The 19,314-nt window shown below is 44.5% G+C and overlaps 2 protein-coding genes across 8 annotated transcripts in view; both read left to right on the top strand.

The window, feature by feature from the left end:
• LRP4 (LDL receptor related protein 4) overlaps positions 1–3,656 on the top strand; it is a 91,799-nt gene extending 88,143 nt beyond the window's left edge. For 3 of the 4 annotated variants that reach the window (XM_063331946.1, XM_063331945.1, XM_063331944.1), the window contains one exon: positions 1,587–3,656. In XM_063331946.1, coding sequence (XP_063188016.1) covers positions 1,587–1,922 — 336 coding nt within the window. In that variant the 3' untranslated portion in view covers positions 1,923–3,656. Of the gene's footprint in view, positions 1–360; positions 430–1,586 lie in introns of all 4 variants that reach the window. The other variant, XM_063331947.1, reaches the window with a different exon arrangement.
• A 2,478-nt stretch (positions 3,657–6,134) lies between these two features.
• The window catches only part of CKAP5 (cytoskeleton associated protein 5), a 52,857-nt gene continuing 39,677 nt past the window's right edge, over positions 6,135–19,314 (top strand). For 2 of the 4 annotated variants that reach the window (XM_063331942.1, XM_063331939.1), the window contains exons 1-4: positions 6,136–6,274; positions 16,630–16,721; positions 17,268–17,461; positions 18,535–18,741. In XM_063331942.1, the coding sequence (XP_063188012.1) occupies positions 16,665–16,721; positions 17,268–17,461; positions 18,535–18,741 (458 nt within the window). In that variant the 5' untranslated portion in view covers positions 6,136–6,274; positions 16,630–16,664. Of the gene's footprint in view, positions 6,275–10,093; positions 10,324–16,629; positions 16,722–17,267; positions 17,462–18,534; positions 18,742–19,314 lie in introns of those variants that run through there. The other 2 variants (XM_063331941.1, XM_063331940.1) reach the window with 2 other exon arrangements.

Raw genomic sequence — 19,314 nt, 5'->3', positions numbered from 1 at the left:
CCCAGTGAGCTGTAGTGAATTAGACCTGTCTTTAGCTCTCTGCTTCTTCCCTGCTCCCATAGTGTCTTGTATTTCATTTGCATTGGGTGCTGGCCCTTGAAATACAGGAGTCAAAGGGGATTGTGTTCCCTGGATACAGTCCCAGTTAGTGACTGTTGCACCAAGATTACTTTGGACAGTCAGCAGGGGAACCAGGCAGCCAGAAGGAGTTTGGTGACAAGAACGTGGCTCCTGGCTGTGCAGGGGTGGGATAGGGAGCATTTTAAAGGCCTGCGGAGGTCTGCCCTGTGTGCCACAGGATGGGAGAGGGTTTGATAGGATATCTTGCAGCACTTAGTTTTTCCTCTGTTTTCTCCTCAGAAGCTTTCTTATCACTCAGATAGCTTCTCATCTTCCCTCTTCTGATTTCCGTCCACATCCTCACGTCAGGTATCACTATTCTATGTGTTTGATCCTGCCTCCCTCACTCAAGCTCTGTTGTGTGGCTCAAGCACTGTCCCATACTAATTGCTCTTTCTTGTTTTTTTTCCTCCCTGCTTTTATGTCCTTAAACCAGCTCTACTGTCTGTCGAGAAAGTATAGGTCATTTTCTATGGCAGATCCTTTAGTCTTGGCTTTGGCTACTCATACTTAGCATGTGAGACTTGAAAAAGATAATTTCTGTAGAAATATTTATGAGATTTTGTTAGATCACTTAGTTCCTCTAGCTGGGATCACAGCAAGACTTACCCAGAGGGGAATGTTCCCTGGCTTTGTTTTTCAAAGGTACTATCCCATAGATTTCCCATACTGTCCTGCCATTTTAGCCTTATTTACTGAGGATATGCCAGGATTATTTATCTGGGAATCTAAATCTTTTCACCTTTTCTCTTAATTCTGCTGCTTCTAGATATACCCAGATGTATATTTTCTCTGCCCCCTTCACTGTCTCCTCAGGGATAGATCAGATGGTCTAATGCTCCTTATTTGTCAGTGAGCCAAGTTAGACAGATTTCACTACTTTAATCTCAGTGTGGTCCCTTTAGCCGCTGATCATTTTCGTTGTTCCCCTATAATCTCCCTCCCCTGTATCACTGTGAGACACGGACTCAACAGTGATATTCCAGCTGCGCTTTCCTGAGAGGTGAATCTAGAATGATTCAGATATAAAGATATTGCAGACCTAGAATCGATTCCCTGCCTACTTTTACCATGAAGTCTTCTGGGTCTTCTTGCTTCCCATTTTGTTGGTTTTTTTTTTTTTTCTTACTTTTTATGCTCAGTGTTGTTCTTACTCCCTGCTGTCAGGGAATATATATATAGTTGAATTAGAAGAGCCAACTCATCCTCATTTGCCTTCCATGATTTGAAGGCTCCTGGAGTTTGGAATGAGAGCTCTTGCAGGGAGAATTTTCTGGGGATGGTGAAGAACTGAAGGAAAACTTAGTTTGGTTCTGCCATTGTGACAGTCAAAGCCAGTGACTGTTTACGTGGAGGTAAAGCCTTTTGTCTGCTTCTCTGTCTACGTTCCAGCTCTGCTTTGCTCTTTGCCGTATTTTTCCATAGATGTATTTTTTTTTTTTTTCATTCATGTGTCTGCCCCCTAGACTGGTCCTGACCACAGCTACACCAAGGAGAAGATCAAGATTGTGGAGGGGATATGCCTTTTATCCAGTGATGATTCCGAGTGGGATGACCTTAAGCAGATTCGGAGCTCCCGAGGAGGGATCCTCCGTGACCACGTCTGCATGAAGACAGACACGGTCTCTATCCAGGCTAGTTCTGGTTCACTGGATGACACCGAAACTGAGCAGCTGCTACAGGAAGAACAGTCTGAATGCAGCAGTGTTAACACAGCAGCAGCCACACCTGAACGGCGTGGCTCACTCCCAGACACAGGCTGGAAGCACCAACGCAAGCCCTCCACGGAGAGCGAGGTCTAAAGTACACGCGACTTTGGAAATGCTCGTACCCTCCCTAGCCTCTGCTCTGCACAAAAAAGACAGGACTCTGCCTGCTAGGCAAGGAAGGACTCCGAGACCAGCCTCCCTTGCGAGTGGCCCAGAGACTGTGACTGCCTTTCAGCAAGGAGCTTGGGCAGCTGTGCTGTTGTGGTTGGAGAGGGAGGATGGGTGGGTTGGAACCCAGAGACCCTTTGGCTCATTTTCACTGTCTGTGGTTTATTTATATGTTCCCTTTTCCTGGAAGCTGCCACATTAACCTTTGCAGTGACTCCTTTGGCCTGAATCTGGTTCAGATTCTGTGTTCTCTGGCAACCTGCAAGTCCTGTGCCATCCAGCTCATGGTCAATGCCCATGAAGAGAGCGGAGCTGCCTCACTACTAGCTCCTGGTCACAGAAGTTCCCCTAGTCATTCCAGCACTAGCCACACCCTTTGAGGCTTTGTGTTGAGGCGTCTCTGACTTGAGAGAGGTCTTGGAATACATGGGGTATATTTTGGGGCTCAAGGGAACACTAACACAGCACCAGGTCACCTTTTATGGGCATAAAAGAGGGTAACCACAGTTGCCATGACTGGCTTCATGAGAGCATCACTGCTTACTTTCCCATCTGCTAGTAAAAACTTTAAGGAATTCTCAGATTGGAGCACTGTGTCTGTTGCTGGCAGTGGACACTGCTCTTGTTCTCCCATTTCCTGTTAAGAGATGTTTCTACTCTGGAAAAACAAGAGTCAGCAAATGGTCCTTTCAGAACTGCTCCCTGTGGGGTCAGAGTGCTGTTCTTGAGAAGAGATTGGTATTGTTCTTAGCTCTACAGAGCTAATGGGAGGAAATGGATCTCAGCAAGACCTAAATTCTACTCTTGTCTTTGTATAACTGATATATAAAAAAAAGAAAAAGAAAACTTGCTAAGTCCCCACCAGTCCCAATTCTGCAAGGTCCCAATTCTCTTGGCCTTTAGGATCTTAGATTACCGTAATGAGGGAAAAGAGAGAATTCCTAGGTCAAGTCTTTCCCAGGGGAATGCTCAGTGCTGACAGTTAGGAACTGCTTTACTACTAGGCTGAGCGCATTTGACCTAGAATAGGAGACAATAATCAGGGAGCTGTAAGGGTCATTTAAAATAGTTGTTTATCAGATAGAATTGCACTTTAAGCTCTTCTGTTACCACTAAATAGCTCTCCTTGCAAAGTCATTTTTCCCATCAGCTGCATGAGCTTCAGTTGTTCTCTGGCCTCCAAGGCCTTTACCCTCTGGCGGTGTAATCCTACCCTTGCAGTTACGCCCCAGCAGCATCTGGAGCTGGGGCTTGCATGCTCACACGGGCTATTGCCACCTTTTCATATTCTCTTGATTTCTCTTGTCATCTGTCTGTTCAGAGGGGGGAAAAAAGATAGAGGAAACATCTCTTGATGCTTCTTCAAAAATGAGATTTGTATGAACCCCTCAAGTCATATGGATACTATCATGGTAAAATATTGAGTGTTAAGCCAGGTACTTGGAAGCAGAACTTCCCAGTGAAGAATTTCTCACAGCAAACTCTGTAACCTCTTTATCTCCTGGAAAGACATCAAGTACATTCCCACCCATGGCGTAAAGACAGCAAAGTATACACTAGGGGGGTATGGCTTAGAGGTGTGGGGAGCGTGGGGAGGGCATATCTCCTGTGTGGTATTTTTCCAGCAGGTAAAAAAAAAAAAAAAAAAAAAAAAGGAAATACATCCTACTCTGCTCTAACCTTGTTCATATACTAACGGTTCTGCTACACCTGAAAAACATGACAGTTGCCAGCGGGTTGGCTGTACTTTTTTACAGCAGAGGTAGCTTTGCGGAGAGGGGAAGGCTGCAGGTTTGACCTGGCTAGGTGGCTTGAAACTGTCTATAGCTGCACCATTGGGCTGACTGGTGTATATTCCTGTGGAAAATGAACTGGACCTAAGGCTTGGAAATTTCCCTGTGTCAATGCGGGACTCTTCCCTACTCCCAGAGGGATATTTTTTTAATTAGATTGTTATTTAATTATTTATTTGATTGACTCCAGCCTGGGAAGCATTGTTTTTATTGGGCAGAGGCACTTTTGGATTGAGACGTGGACTCGACTGGGAAATGAGAAAGGAGTGTGTATCGCTGACATGGACCTTGCCTGTCTAAGCTGCCTCATGCAGGGACAACACCAGAGGGATGAAGCATAGGCAGAAGAATCAATTTGAACAGAAACCATGTGTGGGGGCATCAGAGCTGGGAGTGAGTGGGTGCATGAGGGAGGAAGGCTCTGACTTCTAGGAGAGCAGGGTTTCTTTGGGTTTGGGGGAAAGGGAGCCTTGCCCCAGTAGCTTATGTGCACCAAAATCTGGAGGTGGGACAGGGGTGAAGGGAAACATCTACCCAGACCTGTCACTTGAGGTTCAGTCAGCCTGTCAAAATAATCGCTGTCCGAGTCGCAAGTGCAGAATGGAAAGGAAAACCCAGTCAGTCTTTTCGACAACTTCTGGTGCTTTTGATTTCCACCTTGGCAGATACTCTCTACTGCTTCTCAGGAGGGACCCTGCACACTCCAGGCTAAGAACCATTCATAACTGCTCTCTGCTCCCTTCCTCAAATGATTATGGCAAAAAGGAGCAACAAAATGTCCCACAGCCTCTCTTCTACCAGTGAGGTGGGCAGAAATGAGTTTCTTTTTCCTAGAGACAGCCCCAGTGAGAAGACCCTCGTTGCACTTAGGATGTTAAGAATGTAGAAAGGCCACTGGAGGATGATCTCTTGAGCACTGATTTACTATGTAAAAAAGCAAACCTCTCTCCTGTCTGTCCTGAGCTAATGTCAGTGATTTCCGTGTGTTCCTGTGTAATGGTTTTAACGTTACTCACTGGAGACATTGGACTTTCTGGAGTTATTTAACCACTGTGTTCAGTATTTTAGGGGTTGATGATAATTTAATATAAATTTAGCTTTTCTTAACCACTCTGCCTGGCTTTTGGTTGTGAATCATGCATGTTATTTGGACACTCCTTTGAAAGAGGAGCTCCCAGACTTGTTTGCACAGAACCTCAACTTTGCTTAATTTGAGAGGAGCGAGAAGGTAGGAATGGATCTGGGATAATCTGATAGTAATACACACTTCTGCCACTGTGGCCTTGAATTGAGGGCCAAATATCCACACTCATGCACTTTTGCAAATTCCTGCGCACATATAATACCGCTCACTCCCCCGCCCTTGCTTTTTTTCCTTTTTGTTACCATTTCAACAGGACAACTGCAGAAGAGGATGTTCCTCTTTTTGGAAAGTATTAGGACTGTAGTTGTCTCAAGCCTCTGCCCAGTGGAAAATAAAGCTCTCAAGGAGAGCTAATTTTCTATCTGTAAGGGGTTTTATTCAAAATTCTGTTGCATTTTTTCTATAACGAAGAGATTAAATGGTGCAAATAATGAATGAAACATTCACTATTAACTGACACTGCACTACTAGTGTTAATCTCGTAGCCCATTCTGATGAAAGAAGTACCAAAAGCATTTAAAACATTTTAGCTTTATTCCTCCTCATTTTACAGTTGAAGCACAGCACAGAAGTGATTTCACTGAGGTCACACACAAATATAAACACCTCACTCTTTACAAATCGATGATGCTTATGCAGCGTGGTGGCATTGTAAGATGCAGTTGTGCTGGTGGCCCTCCCCTGTCCCTTGTCTGCTGGTTACCCCTAAGAATTTTTCCTTCGCTTGCTTCAGCGGAGGTGAAGAAACAAAGGAGGGAAAACACAGTTACTTTTTGTTGAACTCACTAATCATATTAAAAATATTAAAGGAGAGCGAGCCCATTACGCTATAACCGGCCATTCCCGACAGCTGAACGCAGACAGCTCGGAGCTGCTTTGCTTGCGGAAGGGGACGGGTTCAGCTGCCCCAGGACGCCACCGGGGCCGGGCACTGCGGACCCGCGGCCGCCCCACACCCTCAGCGGGGCCGCGGCGGCCCCAGTCTCCCCGCAGGGGCGGGCGGGCGCAGCGGCCTCCTTCCCCGGCACGCCTCGGTGGCTGCCGAGCAGAGTGCGCAGGCCGCAGGGCCCGGGACAACGGCGCCGCCAGAGGCCGTCCCCGCCGCGGTGCGCTCTCCCCGCGGGCCAGTGGGCCCCGGCGGCCGCCTCCAGAGTGCGCGGAGTACGCGTTGTCGCTGCCGGATTCAAACGAACCAATAACGCGAGCGGCTGCGGGCGTGGGCGGGGCCGCTGCCGGCCAACGGGCGCTGAGGACACTGGGAGGTGCGGGCGGTTTTAGTGATTTCAAACACCGCCGAGGAGCGGCCGGACACTCGCCGCGCCCGACCCGCTGGGGCCCAGGTGAGAGTCGCTGTCACTGTCCCTGTCCCTTCTATGGTGGGCTCCCGGCCCCTTTCTCCGCGGCTCCCCGGGCCCGCGGGAGGGTGGAGTAGGCCTTCCCCCGCCGCTGGGCCTCAGCCTCCCCCACCTCACCTGGGGACTGGGCGGCGGCACGGTCCTGAGCGGCGCTGACATCCCTCCGCGGGAACGGCCCAGGCCCATGGGCTTCGCCTGGAGCTGCTGCCGGGGCTGAGGGGGGTGTGGGGGCTACGACCGCTAACGGTGGGAGGCTGCGGCCTGTACCACGGCGCGCTGTGGAGGCTTAAGGGGCGCCGTTTGCCTAGGCCGCCCGCGGAGCGGGGGGTGTCGGCGCCGCGGGGAGCCGTGGCTCGGGCTGCTGCGCCGCGGTCGCCTCTTTCGTGTCATCACTGTGGGCCCAGGCGCGGTTGCGAGCTGCTGGGGCCTTGCCTGGGAGGCGGCCGGCAGGGTGGGCCCGGGGCCGGGCTCAGCCCTTTCCGAACGGCTCTCATCGGAAATACGGACCTGGCATCTTCTGTCCCCCCAGTGTGCGTTTCGGGGGGCGCTGCGTGTAGGATTCGTTTCCTCTCAAAAGTGACCGGAGCAAAATATTCCCTTAGGTGATTATAATCTTAAAGCAAAAGGTGTGAGCTCATCTCCCATCTACAGCCCTGTTGTTGGGCGCAGGTGTTAGTCTTGGATCTCCAGGGTCCCTCACCAGGAGGTGCTTCCTTGTTGAATCTTCTCTAGTGTATGTGAAAAGGGTCTGGACAGGAATGTGAGTCTCGTTGTCCCGCCCCTCACTATTTTATTTGATTCTCTTTGTGAGTCAGTGTCTTGTGATTCTTCTTAAGATAGTAGCTTTCAGGTTGGTGTGTAGGGGTTTTCCTCGCGAATTTGGACCTCTGTCAGTGAGATACCCAAAGTGTTGTTTAGGAATGAAGCTGAGGAATGAAACTTCGGTGCAGCTGAAGCCGACCTGGGCTCTGTTCTAAATATGAATGAATATGACTATAAAAATGAATATTATACGAATATAAAAATGAATGAATGAACTCATTCGCTACAATTTTCAAATTAATTTGTGTGTGGTGTATATCAGCTATCTAATTATGCTACATTTTTCCTTTTTTTGCTGATTTATTACTTTGTGTTCAGTGTTACATCTTCTAGTACTACCGCTAAACTGCAGCGCTGTTAAAAGTAGCCGTCTGCAGATGAGAAAGGGATGAGTAGTTGTCAGGGTGTTAGGCTACCAGCTGTGGGAGATCTTCCTTATTTATTGCTTATGTATTGAGAAAGCATTGCTATTTAATGAACGTATCTGTTGGTTTGAAACTGTAAAGATGCATATTTCCAAATGCTGAGAATCTTAAATATCGAAGTATTCTAAAAGGTTACTCGTAGAAACCTATTATTAAAACTTTGCAATAGGGTCAAGTCAAAAAAGAAGAATAATTGGATGCAGGCTGCCCTTAGAGTTTTGATTCTTTGGTGTCCAATATCAGTTGATTGTGCAGAAATTAGAATTTGGTCTGAATTTCTTGCTTCAGGCTTGACCTTTCTTTAAACTTTGCTGTTTTGGTAGCTTCCCCTACACTTAAAACTTAGAGATGCATCTTCTTTCCCCCCTCCCCCAAGAGTTGCAATAGGGTTAAACTTTTTAAGCAACATTGAGAGAGTGATATATCAAAGCAGAATCAACAAAAGAATGGCCTTAAAGTACAACAAACTGATGCTAAATAAATCTTTGTAGATGTATTGAAGTTAATTCTCAAGAATGCATCGTTGGGAACATTAACTAGGGGGTCCGCTGTGGAAGAAAATACTTATGTGACACCTGCGCAAAAATAAATGAAGCTTGGATTTCAGAAGCATGGGAATTAGAGCAGTCAGGCTGCTTTAAATTTGTACTGATATGAGACTTCTCGTTTGATGTTCTAATATAAAAATGTGAGTGCATGGTAATGGAACGTGATTCTTCACTCTGGAGCACATGTGGCTTGTATGTGGTGGGACTCCCCTTCCATGCTGGCTCGTGTCCTGGCCCTGATGGGGGCCACTTATGTAACCTGGGCCTCTGCTTCTGCAAACCTGGTCTGCCACGGTGCCGCTGATGTTCTCGTGCTGATGTCTGTTAAACCGGTAAGGCCTTGTTCCCATTCAATAGTCAGCCCAGAGAACCCAACTTCCAGTCTAATGTTAAAAGTTGTTCCTCTCTTGTGCATCACTGTGTGTTAGGTGATAAATTTACAGCTGAGATTCACTTGGCTTGTTGTAAGCTCTTTCAGTTGATCCTTTTTTCTTTTTTTCTTGCTACCCTGATTAATTGTGTCATCCACAAACTGTAACACCTCTGTTCGCCCCTTGTTATAGATCACTTATGAACATCTTGAACAGTACATACAATTAGAAACTGCTCTGAATGTTTTGTGGAATAGAGATAACTGTCTCTCAAGCTTAAGTATCTAATTTGGAAGATTTTGTTGTGTAGGACGTATGACTTGAAGGACCCTCGAGAGATGTAAATATTGTAAACCTTCTAATTAGGGTTTTCAATATCATGGTCAGTGATCATCTGGTTCCCTTTTTTTTTTTTTTCCCTTTCCTATCCTCTGTTCCTTGGCACCAGTAGATGTCCTTTTCTGTTTTTTGAAAGAAATGTATAAACTTGCATTGCTAATTTGTTTGTAAACTATTTAATGTAAAATTGTGTGTGAAGTCTCTGCCAGAGTAGGATGGCATTAAAGCTGTTTGCACCTGTAACAGAATGGTTGGTTTCAAGACAACACAGTTTTAAGACGGATACGGTGTTGCTGATGCTTTGTTGTAGGCTGTTCCGGTGGCTCATCTTATAGGGGTGGAGTTTTAAAGTGTGACATGGGAAAAGCCTTGTACCCTTGTGTTTAAATTAAACATTGCCTTGCACTGGGCAGCGTTGCTGTGGCTTGTGTGAAGAAAGAGTCTCTTGGCCTGCGCAGTTGCGCGTTGTTTGGGGTTGTCTCTATGACAGCTCCGGGCCTGCGAATGTCAGACACTGAAAAGCTGAAGCCGTTGTGCACGTTTGTGCCTCCCTGTTGCAGGGGGGAGGTTGAGATGGTAGAAGTAACTTGAACGATTATTCAGCGGGGAGCATGGCTGGTGCTGCAGCGCCTAGAAGAGGTGTCTGTCTTCAGCTATTCAAAAAGATGTCTGAAGAAACACAGCCTTGCAGGGCTTGATGCTCTTCTCAGGAGGAAGCCGTTGACACCCAGTTTCCACCATGCCAGCTTCCTGAATTGCTATTGTCGCTTTAGAAAAGGCATCTCAAAATGTCAGGTGATGGGCTAGAGAGATTGCTGATGAATCAGCTCCGCCGGAGCACTGTCATTACACATCTTGCAGCAGAACATGAAATGTGATGATGATATGGTGCCAGGCTAATCATTCATTCCTCCTTCAGAAGGTACCGTGTTTCTCGTCCTTCACAGAAGGCCTCATTCCTTCTGTTGCGTTTCAGAACTGCTCCCTTCTTCAATTAGGGATTGCTGGATGATGGTGGCCTGTGATAATGTCTGCTCCATGCTGGAATATGAGCGCAGCTACCTCCGTTACAAGAATAATTGTTCTGCCGGCTAGGGGTGTTCAGGGACATGACTCAGGAGAACTGCAGGCCTGGCGGGCCAAGCTGGTGACCGGCCACCGCGTCCCGGTGGCCCCTGCCTAGCCGCAGAGCAGGGGCCGGGGAGCGCCCGCTGCCGCCCGCGCACCGGCGGCGCGGGGGGATGCGTGTGCCCGGCCCCGCGGGGGAGGGAAGGCGGGCGGGCTCCTCGGCGGGGGAGGGCAGGGGTGTGCGGCGCGGCCGGGGCTGCCGCGGGGGGAGCGCGGCGGGGCCGGCCGCCCGGCTCTGCCCTGCCCTGCCCGCCTTTGTCTGGCCCCGGCGCGGGCCGGCTCCCGCCCAGGTGCGGCCGTGGCGCCCCGAGCCCCGCCCGTCGGCGGGGAGGGGCTTGGCTCGGCCCGGCCTGGCGGCTCCCCGCCCGCTGTCGCCGCGGAGCCGGCCCGGAGCTGTCAGGGTGAGTGTCCGGCGAGGCCCGGCGGAGCCGCGGCGGCGCTGGTGCGGCCTGGCCCAGCCCGGTCCGGCCCGGCCCTCGGGCGGGGGCGGCGGGTAGAGACAATGCCGGGCGGGCGGCCTGCTCCGCCGCTGCCGGCCCGCCGCTGCCCCGGCCGCGGCCTGCTGCCAGATACACGGTGCCGCCGCGGAACGGGAAACCTCCCCGGGCTGCGGCGTGCGGGGCTGATGGGGCCCTCGGCGGCCGGGGGAGGAGGGGAACGGGGACATCTGGGGCTGCGGGCGGGGAGCCAGTGGCGGAGCGTGGCGAAGTGGAGGGGTGCTCTTCTGGAAGGTGCTGGGCATGGCGGGGGCACTGCTAGGTCGGGGGATGGGGAGGGAGGGCCGTGCTGCCGTGTAGGAGGGGGCTTCCCGTGGAGAAGGAGGGGGCTAGCGGTAGGTCCTGGGGTGTGATGTCTCCACGGGTGCTTTCCTCCATCAGCAGTTCAGGCCATCCTTTTAAAGAACGTTACATGAGCTTTTCCATGCCTGCGCTTTGTAAACACCTTGAAGGATGGAGGAGTTTGCAGCTAATAAGCACGGCCTTACTGACATCTTTTACTCCATCTGGCGACCCTTAGAATTATGTCAGCACACACAAACTTGCTCGTGGGTTGCCCTTTTCCCTCTTGCCCCCTCTAGTCTATAAGACTGGCTTCACTCCAGGCTTACCCATGCAGTAAGAAATTGCTTTTGCTCTTAGCTGTAGCAGAAGGTCGGTTTATTTTGCGTTGTCTCTCGCTTTTAGGTGCATGAAAAAGAATGGCCTTAGTTACTTTTGGAGACCATGTATTAAAACATATTTTTCCAGAGAAATTAAGTATCTATCTCCCTTACCAGTAACTTGCCATTTGTGCTATTAAGATGTCACTGAGCTGAGTTAGGACATATGAGTTAGAGCAGGCAAGAGAGAATTTAATGCTGTTTATTCTTGAATGCCATTTCATTGCTGCTGAGGCAGTAGCTTCTCTCAGCTGCCATCTACTCCACAACCTCCAAAGCAATTCTTTTTTAGCATGCCTTTTTCCTATTTCTTTTCTTTTTCATTATTCTGAAGTCCTGCTTTCCTTTCATCAAGAGTCTGTGTATCTCGCAACTTCTAATTAATCTTTTAATTGAAAATGCCAACCTTTAAAACCTTAGGAAATTTTTATTGCTTAAGCAGCAAATAATCTTCTGTGGGGTTTTTTTTTTAACCTCTTGTTCTTTTGTGTGTCATCAAAAGATGTGGACTGAAGCTGGAAAGCATGTTTACAGTCTGACTGAAAGTTCTTCTGACTGCTGCTTTTGCAGGTATCTGCAGTTTAGGATTGGTAGTTGGACTTCAAATTTCCTTTTGATTATGTGGAATTTACTAAAGTCATTGCATTATTTTACTGACCAATTAGGCTGTAGTTCTTAGATTTGTGTGCTTTTCAAAATACTTAGTGTGTCTAGGTGTTGTTTAAAAGAAAAAATGAACTATGTTATGATTACTTGAATTTTTCAACCTTTTTTCTGAGCTACCTTATATTGTATCTGATGGGAGGGTTTAGCTGGCAAATACCTAAAACATGCTAGCCTAAATTTCTAAGAAAGTGAAACTTCATTATTTCAGAGCCAAAGAGCAAATATGACCCAAAACTGCCATTAAACAAATACAAATTTTTCTGCTAGGAAAACTGTAGGCTGTACTGAGAAAGAACTGATTAGTTCTCTGTCAGTTGTGAGAAGTATAGTTTCATCTGAAATGTGATATACAGCTATATGCTCTCCAAGTATATGCCCTACTGTATGAGAACATTTCAAACATTTTTTTTTTTTTCTTTTAAAAAGGCCTGTCTTGCTTTCTTGGAACTTACTCTTTTGAGTAACGTTTCTGAGAAGCTTTCAAAATATCAAAATGCTTGATGCCGTTCTTGTGTAACGGTGATATTCAATAGATGGAAGTGAGTAAGGAGAAGTAGACACTCAGTATCAATAAACATCTGGTTTTGTTTAGCATAAAATTGCTTCCTAGTTTGCCATTGCACATTTTCTGTAAAAATGGTCTGGAAGCTGAAACCATGATAAAATATAGTGTTAGGTGATAATAAAACACGTTTTAGGATGTTTACAATGAAAGGATTTTCTTTAGTGGTACCCCGTGAAGCTGTAAGGTTGATGCTATTCATCCCTCAAAATTGTATCAGAGAAAGCATTTATTTAGAAGCTGAGTAGGAGCTGTTCAGAGCAGTGCGTAGTTAATTCAAATGTTCATGTATGGACACTTTTCCATAATCTCTTAATGTGCTGATAAATTTGCTTCCTAAACTTACTTATATTCAGTGGGGAATTGTCACTTTTACATTTGAAATTCTTGCATTTCTGCTGCCTTGTAAATATTTTCTGCACTTGCTGCTTTTTCGTGGTCTCCCTTTGAAAGACATCCTTCTCTTTCCTGGATGGTCTTCATTTTCTCACTGCCCCATAATATAAGAACTTGTCCTGCCAAGAGCTGTCAGGGAGGATTTGTTATTCATCTCCATTGCAGATTCCTCAGCTGACTTGCTTTTGTAAATGTTGTATTGACCATGTTAATAACAAACCTTTCTCACAAAACTTATTTTTGGTGGTTCAGTCACTTCAGGGGTCTTGTTTTCTGTTTTCTACTAAAGTGAATATTGTTACTGAAAGATTTAAATCTGTTTGTTCTGAGTTGTGGTAACAAGAAAGCTATGTAGGTCAAACACTTCATTGCTGCAAATTCACTAGTTATAACATAATTTAGCTGCATTATCGTATAATGAGGCTACTTGCTATTTGGATGTTGAAAAGTAATGGCTGGAGGTTTGCATGTCTTTGCAGACAGAGAAGCTTTAAAAAAACCCCACCTTTTTGTCAAATGTGGGATATTCTATGAACATACAGAACCCAGTGACTTAATTGAAGGGAGAAACAACAGTTTTATTCTGGTAAATGCAAGACATAGACAGTACAAGATCTTGGCATTAGGACAGGCGTGAGCAGTGATGAAGCTAGAAAGAAGGGATGTTTAAGAAGGAGCACTCCCTCTGTGACCATGGAATACTTTCTGATAAACTGTTTGTCCTAAAAGGAAAAGTTATTGGGGGGGCAGGGAGAAAGTATAATGTTATCGCTATTTTTAGATACCGGATTCGGCACAGAAGGCAACTTAACCCATTTTTTAATTGAAGTAAGGATTGTAGATGTTACAACTAAAAATAGTAGAGGAAGTGACTTGACCACACTGAAAAAATAGGTGAGAAAATACACAGTTTCATGGTCGTCCGTCTCCCTTCACTGTGTCTGTCCCATCATTGTGTTCCCTATTCCCCCCACCACAGGTTGAGGACATTGTGATGTTGGGAAGGGAAATTTTAGATCCTTTTCTTCTAGATTCTGTAACTTACACTAGGGTGTGCAAGCAAGAGGTCATGCTTTGTAGCAATGAACTGCTGGATATGTGTAAGCGTAAAAGCATTTGTAAATCAGTATCAGCCTTGCAATGGACAACATTTTTTTAATAGAGTTGCTCCTGACTTTAGGGTTTGAACTGATTTTAGGACTGTAGTAAGGTAGTCACTGTCCTACAATAAAATTTTCCTTGGCAGAATAGATTTCTGCAGAGAAATAAATGTTTATTTTTATTGTTGAATTAGGAAGCTCATGCTGCTGAGTTTTCTAAATGACCAGAATGTAGACGGGGGTCTATCTTGGTACAGGTGTCAAACACCTTTATTCTGGTGTTTCTGCTGCTGGCAGGTGCATTAGTGCTTTACTTATTTTTCTGTTTTCTTTGTGAATAACTATTGTCCTTTCATTGGTTCCTTACGTTTTTCTCAACAAAATAATATATACAGGTAATGGCTTGAATTATCTCCCAAGTTTCCGAGCGAGATTTGGAAGTGACTTACGTAACTTCCTCTTAAGTTCATTCTGCTTATTCTTGGCAAAGGCATGTGTGAGTTTGAGAGGAGACTACTAGATCTATTTGTCTTCCACGTCCACGCTGGGAAGTACTCCGTTATTTCTGTACTGGTACGTTAAGATGAAGGTATTCATAAAGCAAACACAGCTTATACTGGCAAAGCTGTGTCTTTCCTGATGGTGCTGATGTTAAACTCTCAGTAGACTGAAGGAAGGGATAAGACAACAAATGAGGGGTTTGGGCAGAGAAAAAGAAAGCAGTGGAGTTTCAGAAGAGTTTAAACAGGTGAAAGTGGCCTGCATTGCAAAAAGCTGGTAGGACTTTGATGCAAAAAGATGTAGTAACTCGCTTGCCCTGTTGACCTCTTATGATTGTATGGTTTTGGTATGGCATTTCAAAACTTGAGTTTTATTTTTATTGTAACTTTTAAGTCAGAGTACCATTTTTTGTCAATTCCAGACATGGAGGGATGGTGTGACCAGTATTTAACCCAGAGCTTTTTTTTTTTTAATAAGTTGCACATTTTAAAAGATAGTGTACCAGAATTAATGGTTTGCTAGAATGGGCTTTAGGTAGCCTTGCTTCTGTGTACTTCGTTTCTTACATAATGAGCAGAGTGATCCCTTCATTCTCAATGGTTTATAGTTCTAGGGGTTAATTAAGTCCTCATCTTTGGCCCTCTTAATGATTTTTTTTCATTTAATTTTTTTTTTTTAATTTTCTGAAAAAGCAAACTTCTCAGTACCACTGTGCAACTGTGCTGGTGTCGCGGAAAAGTTCCCACATCACTGTTAGTGAAATGAGAAAGACAAACCATAATAACACTTGAATAGGTTTGTTTATATGTGTAGCCAACTTCTGTCCTGACATTGACTTTCACTATCTTGCCATTGGGTAAATCAGTAGGTTTATGCAATTGTAGGGAGACAAGTATTAACATCCATAGGAACTTATAAATATTTAAGGTAAGTTTAAGGTAGTTCAGTGTGGGTGTGTTGTTGGTAGCTGGTATGGGTTTGTTTTGTTTTTTTAAATTATTTGGGGTATGGGTTGTTCTTTTCTCAAGTATCTTCTAGCTAATCGAATAAGGCAGAAAAAAAGATTGGTTTTACTGTAGCCTGTTGCTAACCTAATTTTGCTGTCCAAGTTAGCTGTATGTTAGCATCGTGTGGCTGACAGAAGGCTGTGGAGAACTTGCTTATATTAACTTACACCAGTGAAATTACGCTCCTGATTCTAGGGGTTGATTTTCTGCAGAGAACCTCTGTACATTAGGTGAAATGCTTTGTAGGTTAAAGTATGCAGTTTTGCTGGCATAGGCTGAGCTTGTGTTAGGAGTATTCTGCTAGTATGGTGTATTTATATGCCTCTAGTGATAAGTTGTTGTATATGCTGGCCAGTTTTTAGAGTTTTGGTCATCTTTGTCTATGCATTTGAACTGGTATGCTGGAATGTGTTACTCCTCCTCAGGTTTGATTTTGTTTGTTTGTACAAATAATGGTGGGAGCTCTCTCGCTGCTGCTATTTTAATTTTGCTGATCTCCCCGCATGAGGCATTATTCTCTTGTTATTCTCTGAGCAGTTAGGTTAGTTGTACAATGTGTCTGAGGTGGCCACTGAGCCTAAGGTCTTATCTCTCATACCCTAATGCTCAGTATCTGTATTTTAATAAAAAGGAAAGGGTGGGGGGAAAGGAGGAAAACACTTAGGAACTTGAACGAGTAAGGATTTGAGCCCTACATGTGGTAAGAAATTGATCTCTTGATGCCAGTTGCTGATGCAAGCTACATTAGAATTAGGGCATAAAGTGGCCAGCTTGCAAAAATGGGTTCTGTTCTTCTTGCAGTACTGTTCATTTCAGTTGCGTTGTTTGTAAAGCTGGTAAAATGGCTGTCCTTACACGAGCACTGGATTATTTTTTGACACTGATTCATGGCACCTGTTGCCAAAAGCATGTGTCAGTAAAAGTCAGTTTTCTAGTGTTGATGTGTACTCATTTCGTCTCAGCGCCTTAATCATAGTACATTCTTCCTCAAGCTTAGATGAGGTTATATTTTGCATGCCTTGTCTGCTTACTGAAGCTTTCACAGACTGAGACTTCTAGTGTTTGAAATATTACAAATTGCACTCCTCTCTAATCTTTAATGGCTTCTGGTAGCCTTCCAGGGCAAACAGAATAGTGGTCTGGTCTTAGCAATGTCTATCTAAATATATTTACAAGCATGTGAGAGTGGGTTGCACATTAGCAGTAGATTTGCTACAGAACTGTCTTTGTTTTGTTGTTTTTTTTAAGTAGAAGTATGTTGTGTGTAGCCCCTTACATATATTTTCCTATGTTCTAACTTGTCTCTATCTCCACAGGAGTAACTGTAATTATAGAGAGAACCTGAGTTACAATGGGGGACGACAGTGAGTGGATGAAACTGCCCATTGACCAGAAATGTGAACACAAGGTAGGAGATCTTGTCTTTGGGTTTGGCTTGCTGTGTATCTCTGCTGCAGTGATTCTGTGGTACTCCCCTATCTAGGTACACCGTAGTTAAGTAATCTTGACAGCTGCACAGCATGCGGATAACAGGTCTGAAACAGCATCAGTTCTATCCAACTTAAAGGCTGAATAACATTTATTGAGCAGAATTTAGTAGTATGATAATCTGTATGGCGTAAGCTTGTGCACTGAAAGATCAGTGCCCTCATTCATGTGAAGAAATTACTCATCTGTAGCTGAAACTATTGTTGGCCTCCCACCTACTCATCAGTGATTGTTAGAGCTTATGAAGAGCAGTGGGAAAGGCTGGCATCTCTCTAGCCAGATCATTCTTGGCAGGAGAAGAATAAGTATTTTGTCCTGCTGCATGTTATTCATATAGTCATTGAAGAGAAATCTTGCACGTGCCAGTTTACTCTGCACAATTTCAACTGTGATTGAAGAATTTTTCGAAATTGGTGATTTAAGATTGTATTAGCACAATATTTAAATGTCTGATTTCTGCTTTCAGCTGTGGAAAGCTAGATTAAATGGTTATGAAGAAGCCCTTAAGCTCTTCCAGAAGATAGATGATGAAAAGAGCCCTGAATGGTCCAAGTATCTTGGATTGATAAAAAAATTTGTGACAGACTCCAATGCAGTGGCTCAGTTGAAAGGTCTGGAAGCGGCGCTTGCTTACGTTGAAAATGCTCATGTAGCTGGGAAGTAAGTATCCTTTTTTGCTATTAGTAGGCTTCTATGACAGTTTAATGTGGCCCCTCACAGTTCTGGTCTTTGCTGTTGAGAGCAGAGCTTGCTTTCTGATTCAGAGAATTTGCTGAATGGTAGACTTCCCTTATAGATGGCCTCCATGTGCATATTAACTTGTCAGAAATTGCTTACAATGTTCAAAGAAACTTTTAAAGGCAGTAGTAAAGATTCCTGAAATGGTAGAGAAAGGGAATCAGTAATTTGGTGGTGTAGGTGCTGTGAACTGGAATCCCTGTTCTTGTTTGACTGAAACAGTCTGTACATACAGGGAGCCTTTTTAGGACATATTAGTGTAATTCATTCATGAAATAAAATGTTGTTATGTTTGTGCGGTGTTGCATCCAACTTAACCAATATGAATCTTCATATCTGCCAGTTTCTTTACATGTTTGTTAGTATTTCGCTGTAGTCTAGCCCATGAAATAGCCTGTACTCCCAAGGGTGAAATAAAAACAACTAATTGGCCAAGTCTGTGCTTTGGTGCACTGACTTTGTGACCTGATTAAATGAATAAATCTTATTTAAAAAAAAAAAAAAAAAAAACACACACCACAAATAAACAAACTCAAGGCTTTGTTTAAAAACTTAACAACCTTCCAAACCCCTTGATTTGGTTGATTGGAAGCTTTGAAATAGATAGTGTGCTGTGATTATGTACCATTGCCATATGTTAGCTAACTAACGTATGGAATTCCAGGAAATGGCATTTATTTGTGGACCTTAACTAATGTATGTTAATGAATGCACTTTTGAGAAAATGTCTACTAGTCACTGTCTGGTATAGTTCAGCGTTAGGAACAAGTAACTAGCATTCAATCTGCAGGAGTTGTTTTGATTAAACTAGAGGTTGCAATTGCCTCTTACAAAAAAAATTACCTTCAGAGTTAACTTAAATTTTAGTCCCTGTTGTATGAGGACTTGCTGAGTTTTAATCCATGTTTTGTGTGTGTTGTGTGTGCTTTTTTGATAATGGTGTGGAAGACCTGCTTCACTTAATGTTCCAAAAATAACATTCTCTCTTCTTTCAGGACAACAGGAGAAGTAGCATCTGGAGTTGTAAATAAAGTGTTCAATCAGCCAAAAGCCAGAGCAAAAGAGCTGGGTCTAGATATATGTCTAATGTATATAGAAATTGAAAAAGGTGAGGCAGTACAAGAAGAATTACTAAAGGGTCTGGACAACAAAAACCCGAAAATCATAGTAGCATGTATAGAAACACTGAGGAAAGCACTAAGGTAAGCTTTTAGTTTTTAGTTTGTGGTTTGTTCCCTGCTGCCCCCTCACCCCAGCAGTATATAGTGTCTAATTTGTTGCTTGAGTCTTTTTAGCAGGCCCTTGTTATTGTTGAATAGGAGGTATCTTAACTGAACTGATATTTTTTGACAACAACAGTTGAGAGCATCATGGGATTTGTTAGATGTGAGGCAAGTCTTTGTTGTATGAGCCTCATCTGGATCACTTTCATTCATGGCAACTGTTTACCAGACTTCCATTTTCACAATGGACCTCTGAAAGAAGAGCTGGCTTAGGTTGTCTTGTTCCAGTCTGTGGAGCTTCTCTTCTGAATAGCAGAAGTAAACTCACTGATAGAAAAACTAAAATGTAGTCTTTATTAAAAAAACCTTTTTTTTAAAAAAAAAAAAAAATCCACTGTTTTCCTCACTGATGTGAGCATCTTTAATTGGGCACACTGTGTGTGTTTTTGGAAGAAAGGAAAAAGAAAGAAACCTCAGTGCACAGTAAGCTTCCATTGTCCGTATGATAATTTCTTTATTAAAAAGAAAAGCTGATAATGGTCCCTAAAAATC

The sequence above is a fragment of the Chroicocephalus ridibundus genome, chromosome 4 (genome assembly GCF_963924245.1).
Source record: "Chroicocephalus ridibundus chromosome 4, bChrRid1.1, whole genome shotgun sequence".
NCBI classification, from domain to species: domain Eukaryota; kingdom Metazoa; phylum Chordata; class Aves; order Charadriiformes; family Laridae; genus Chroicocephalus; species Chroicocephalus ridibundus.
The sequence above is the reverse complement of the archived record's forward strand: the minus strand, read 5'-3'. Positions and strand labels throughout refer to the sequence as shown.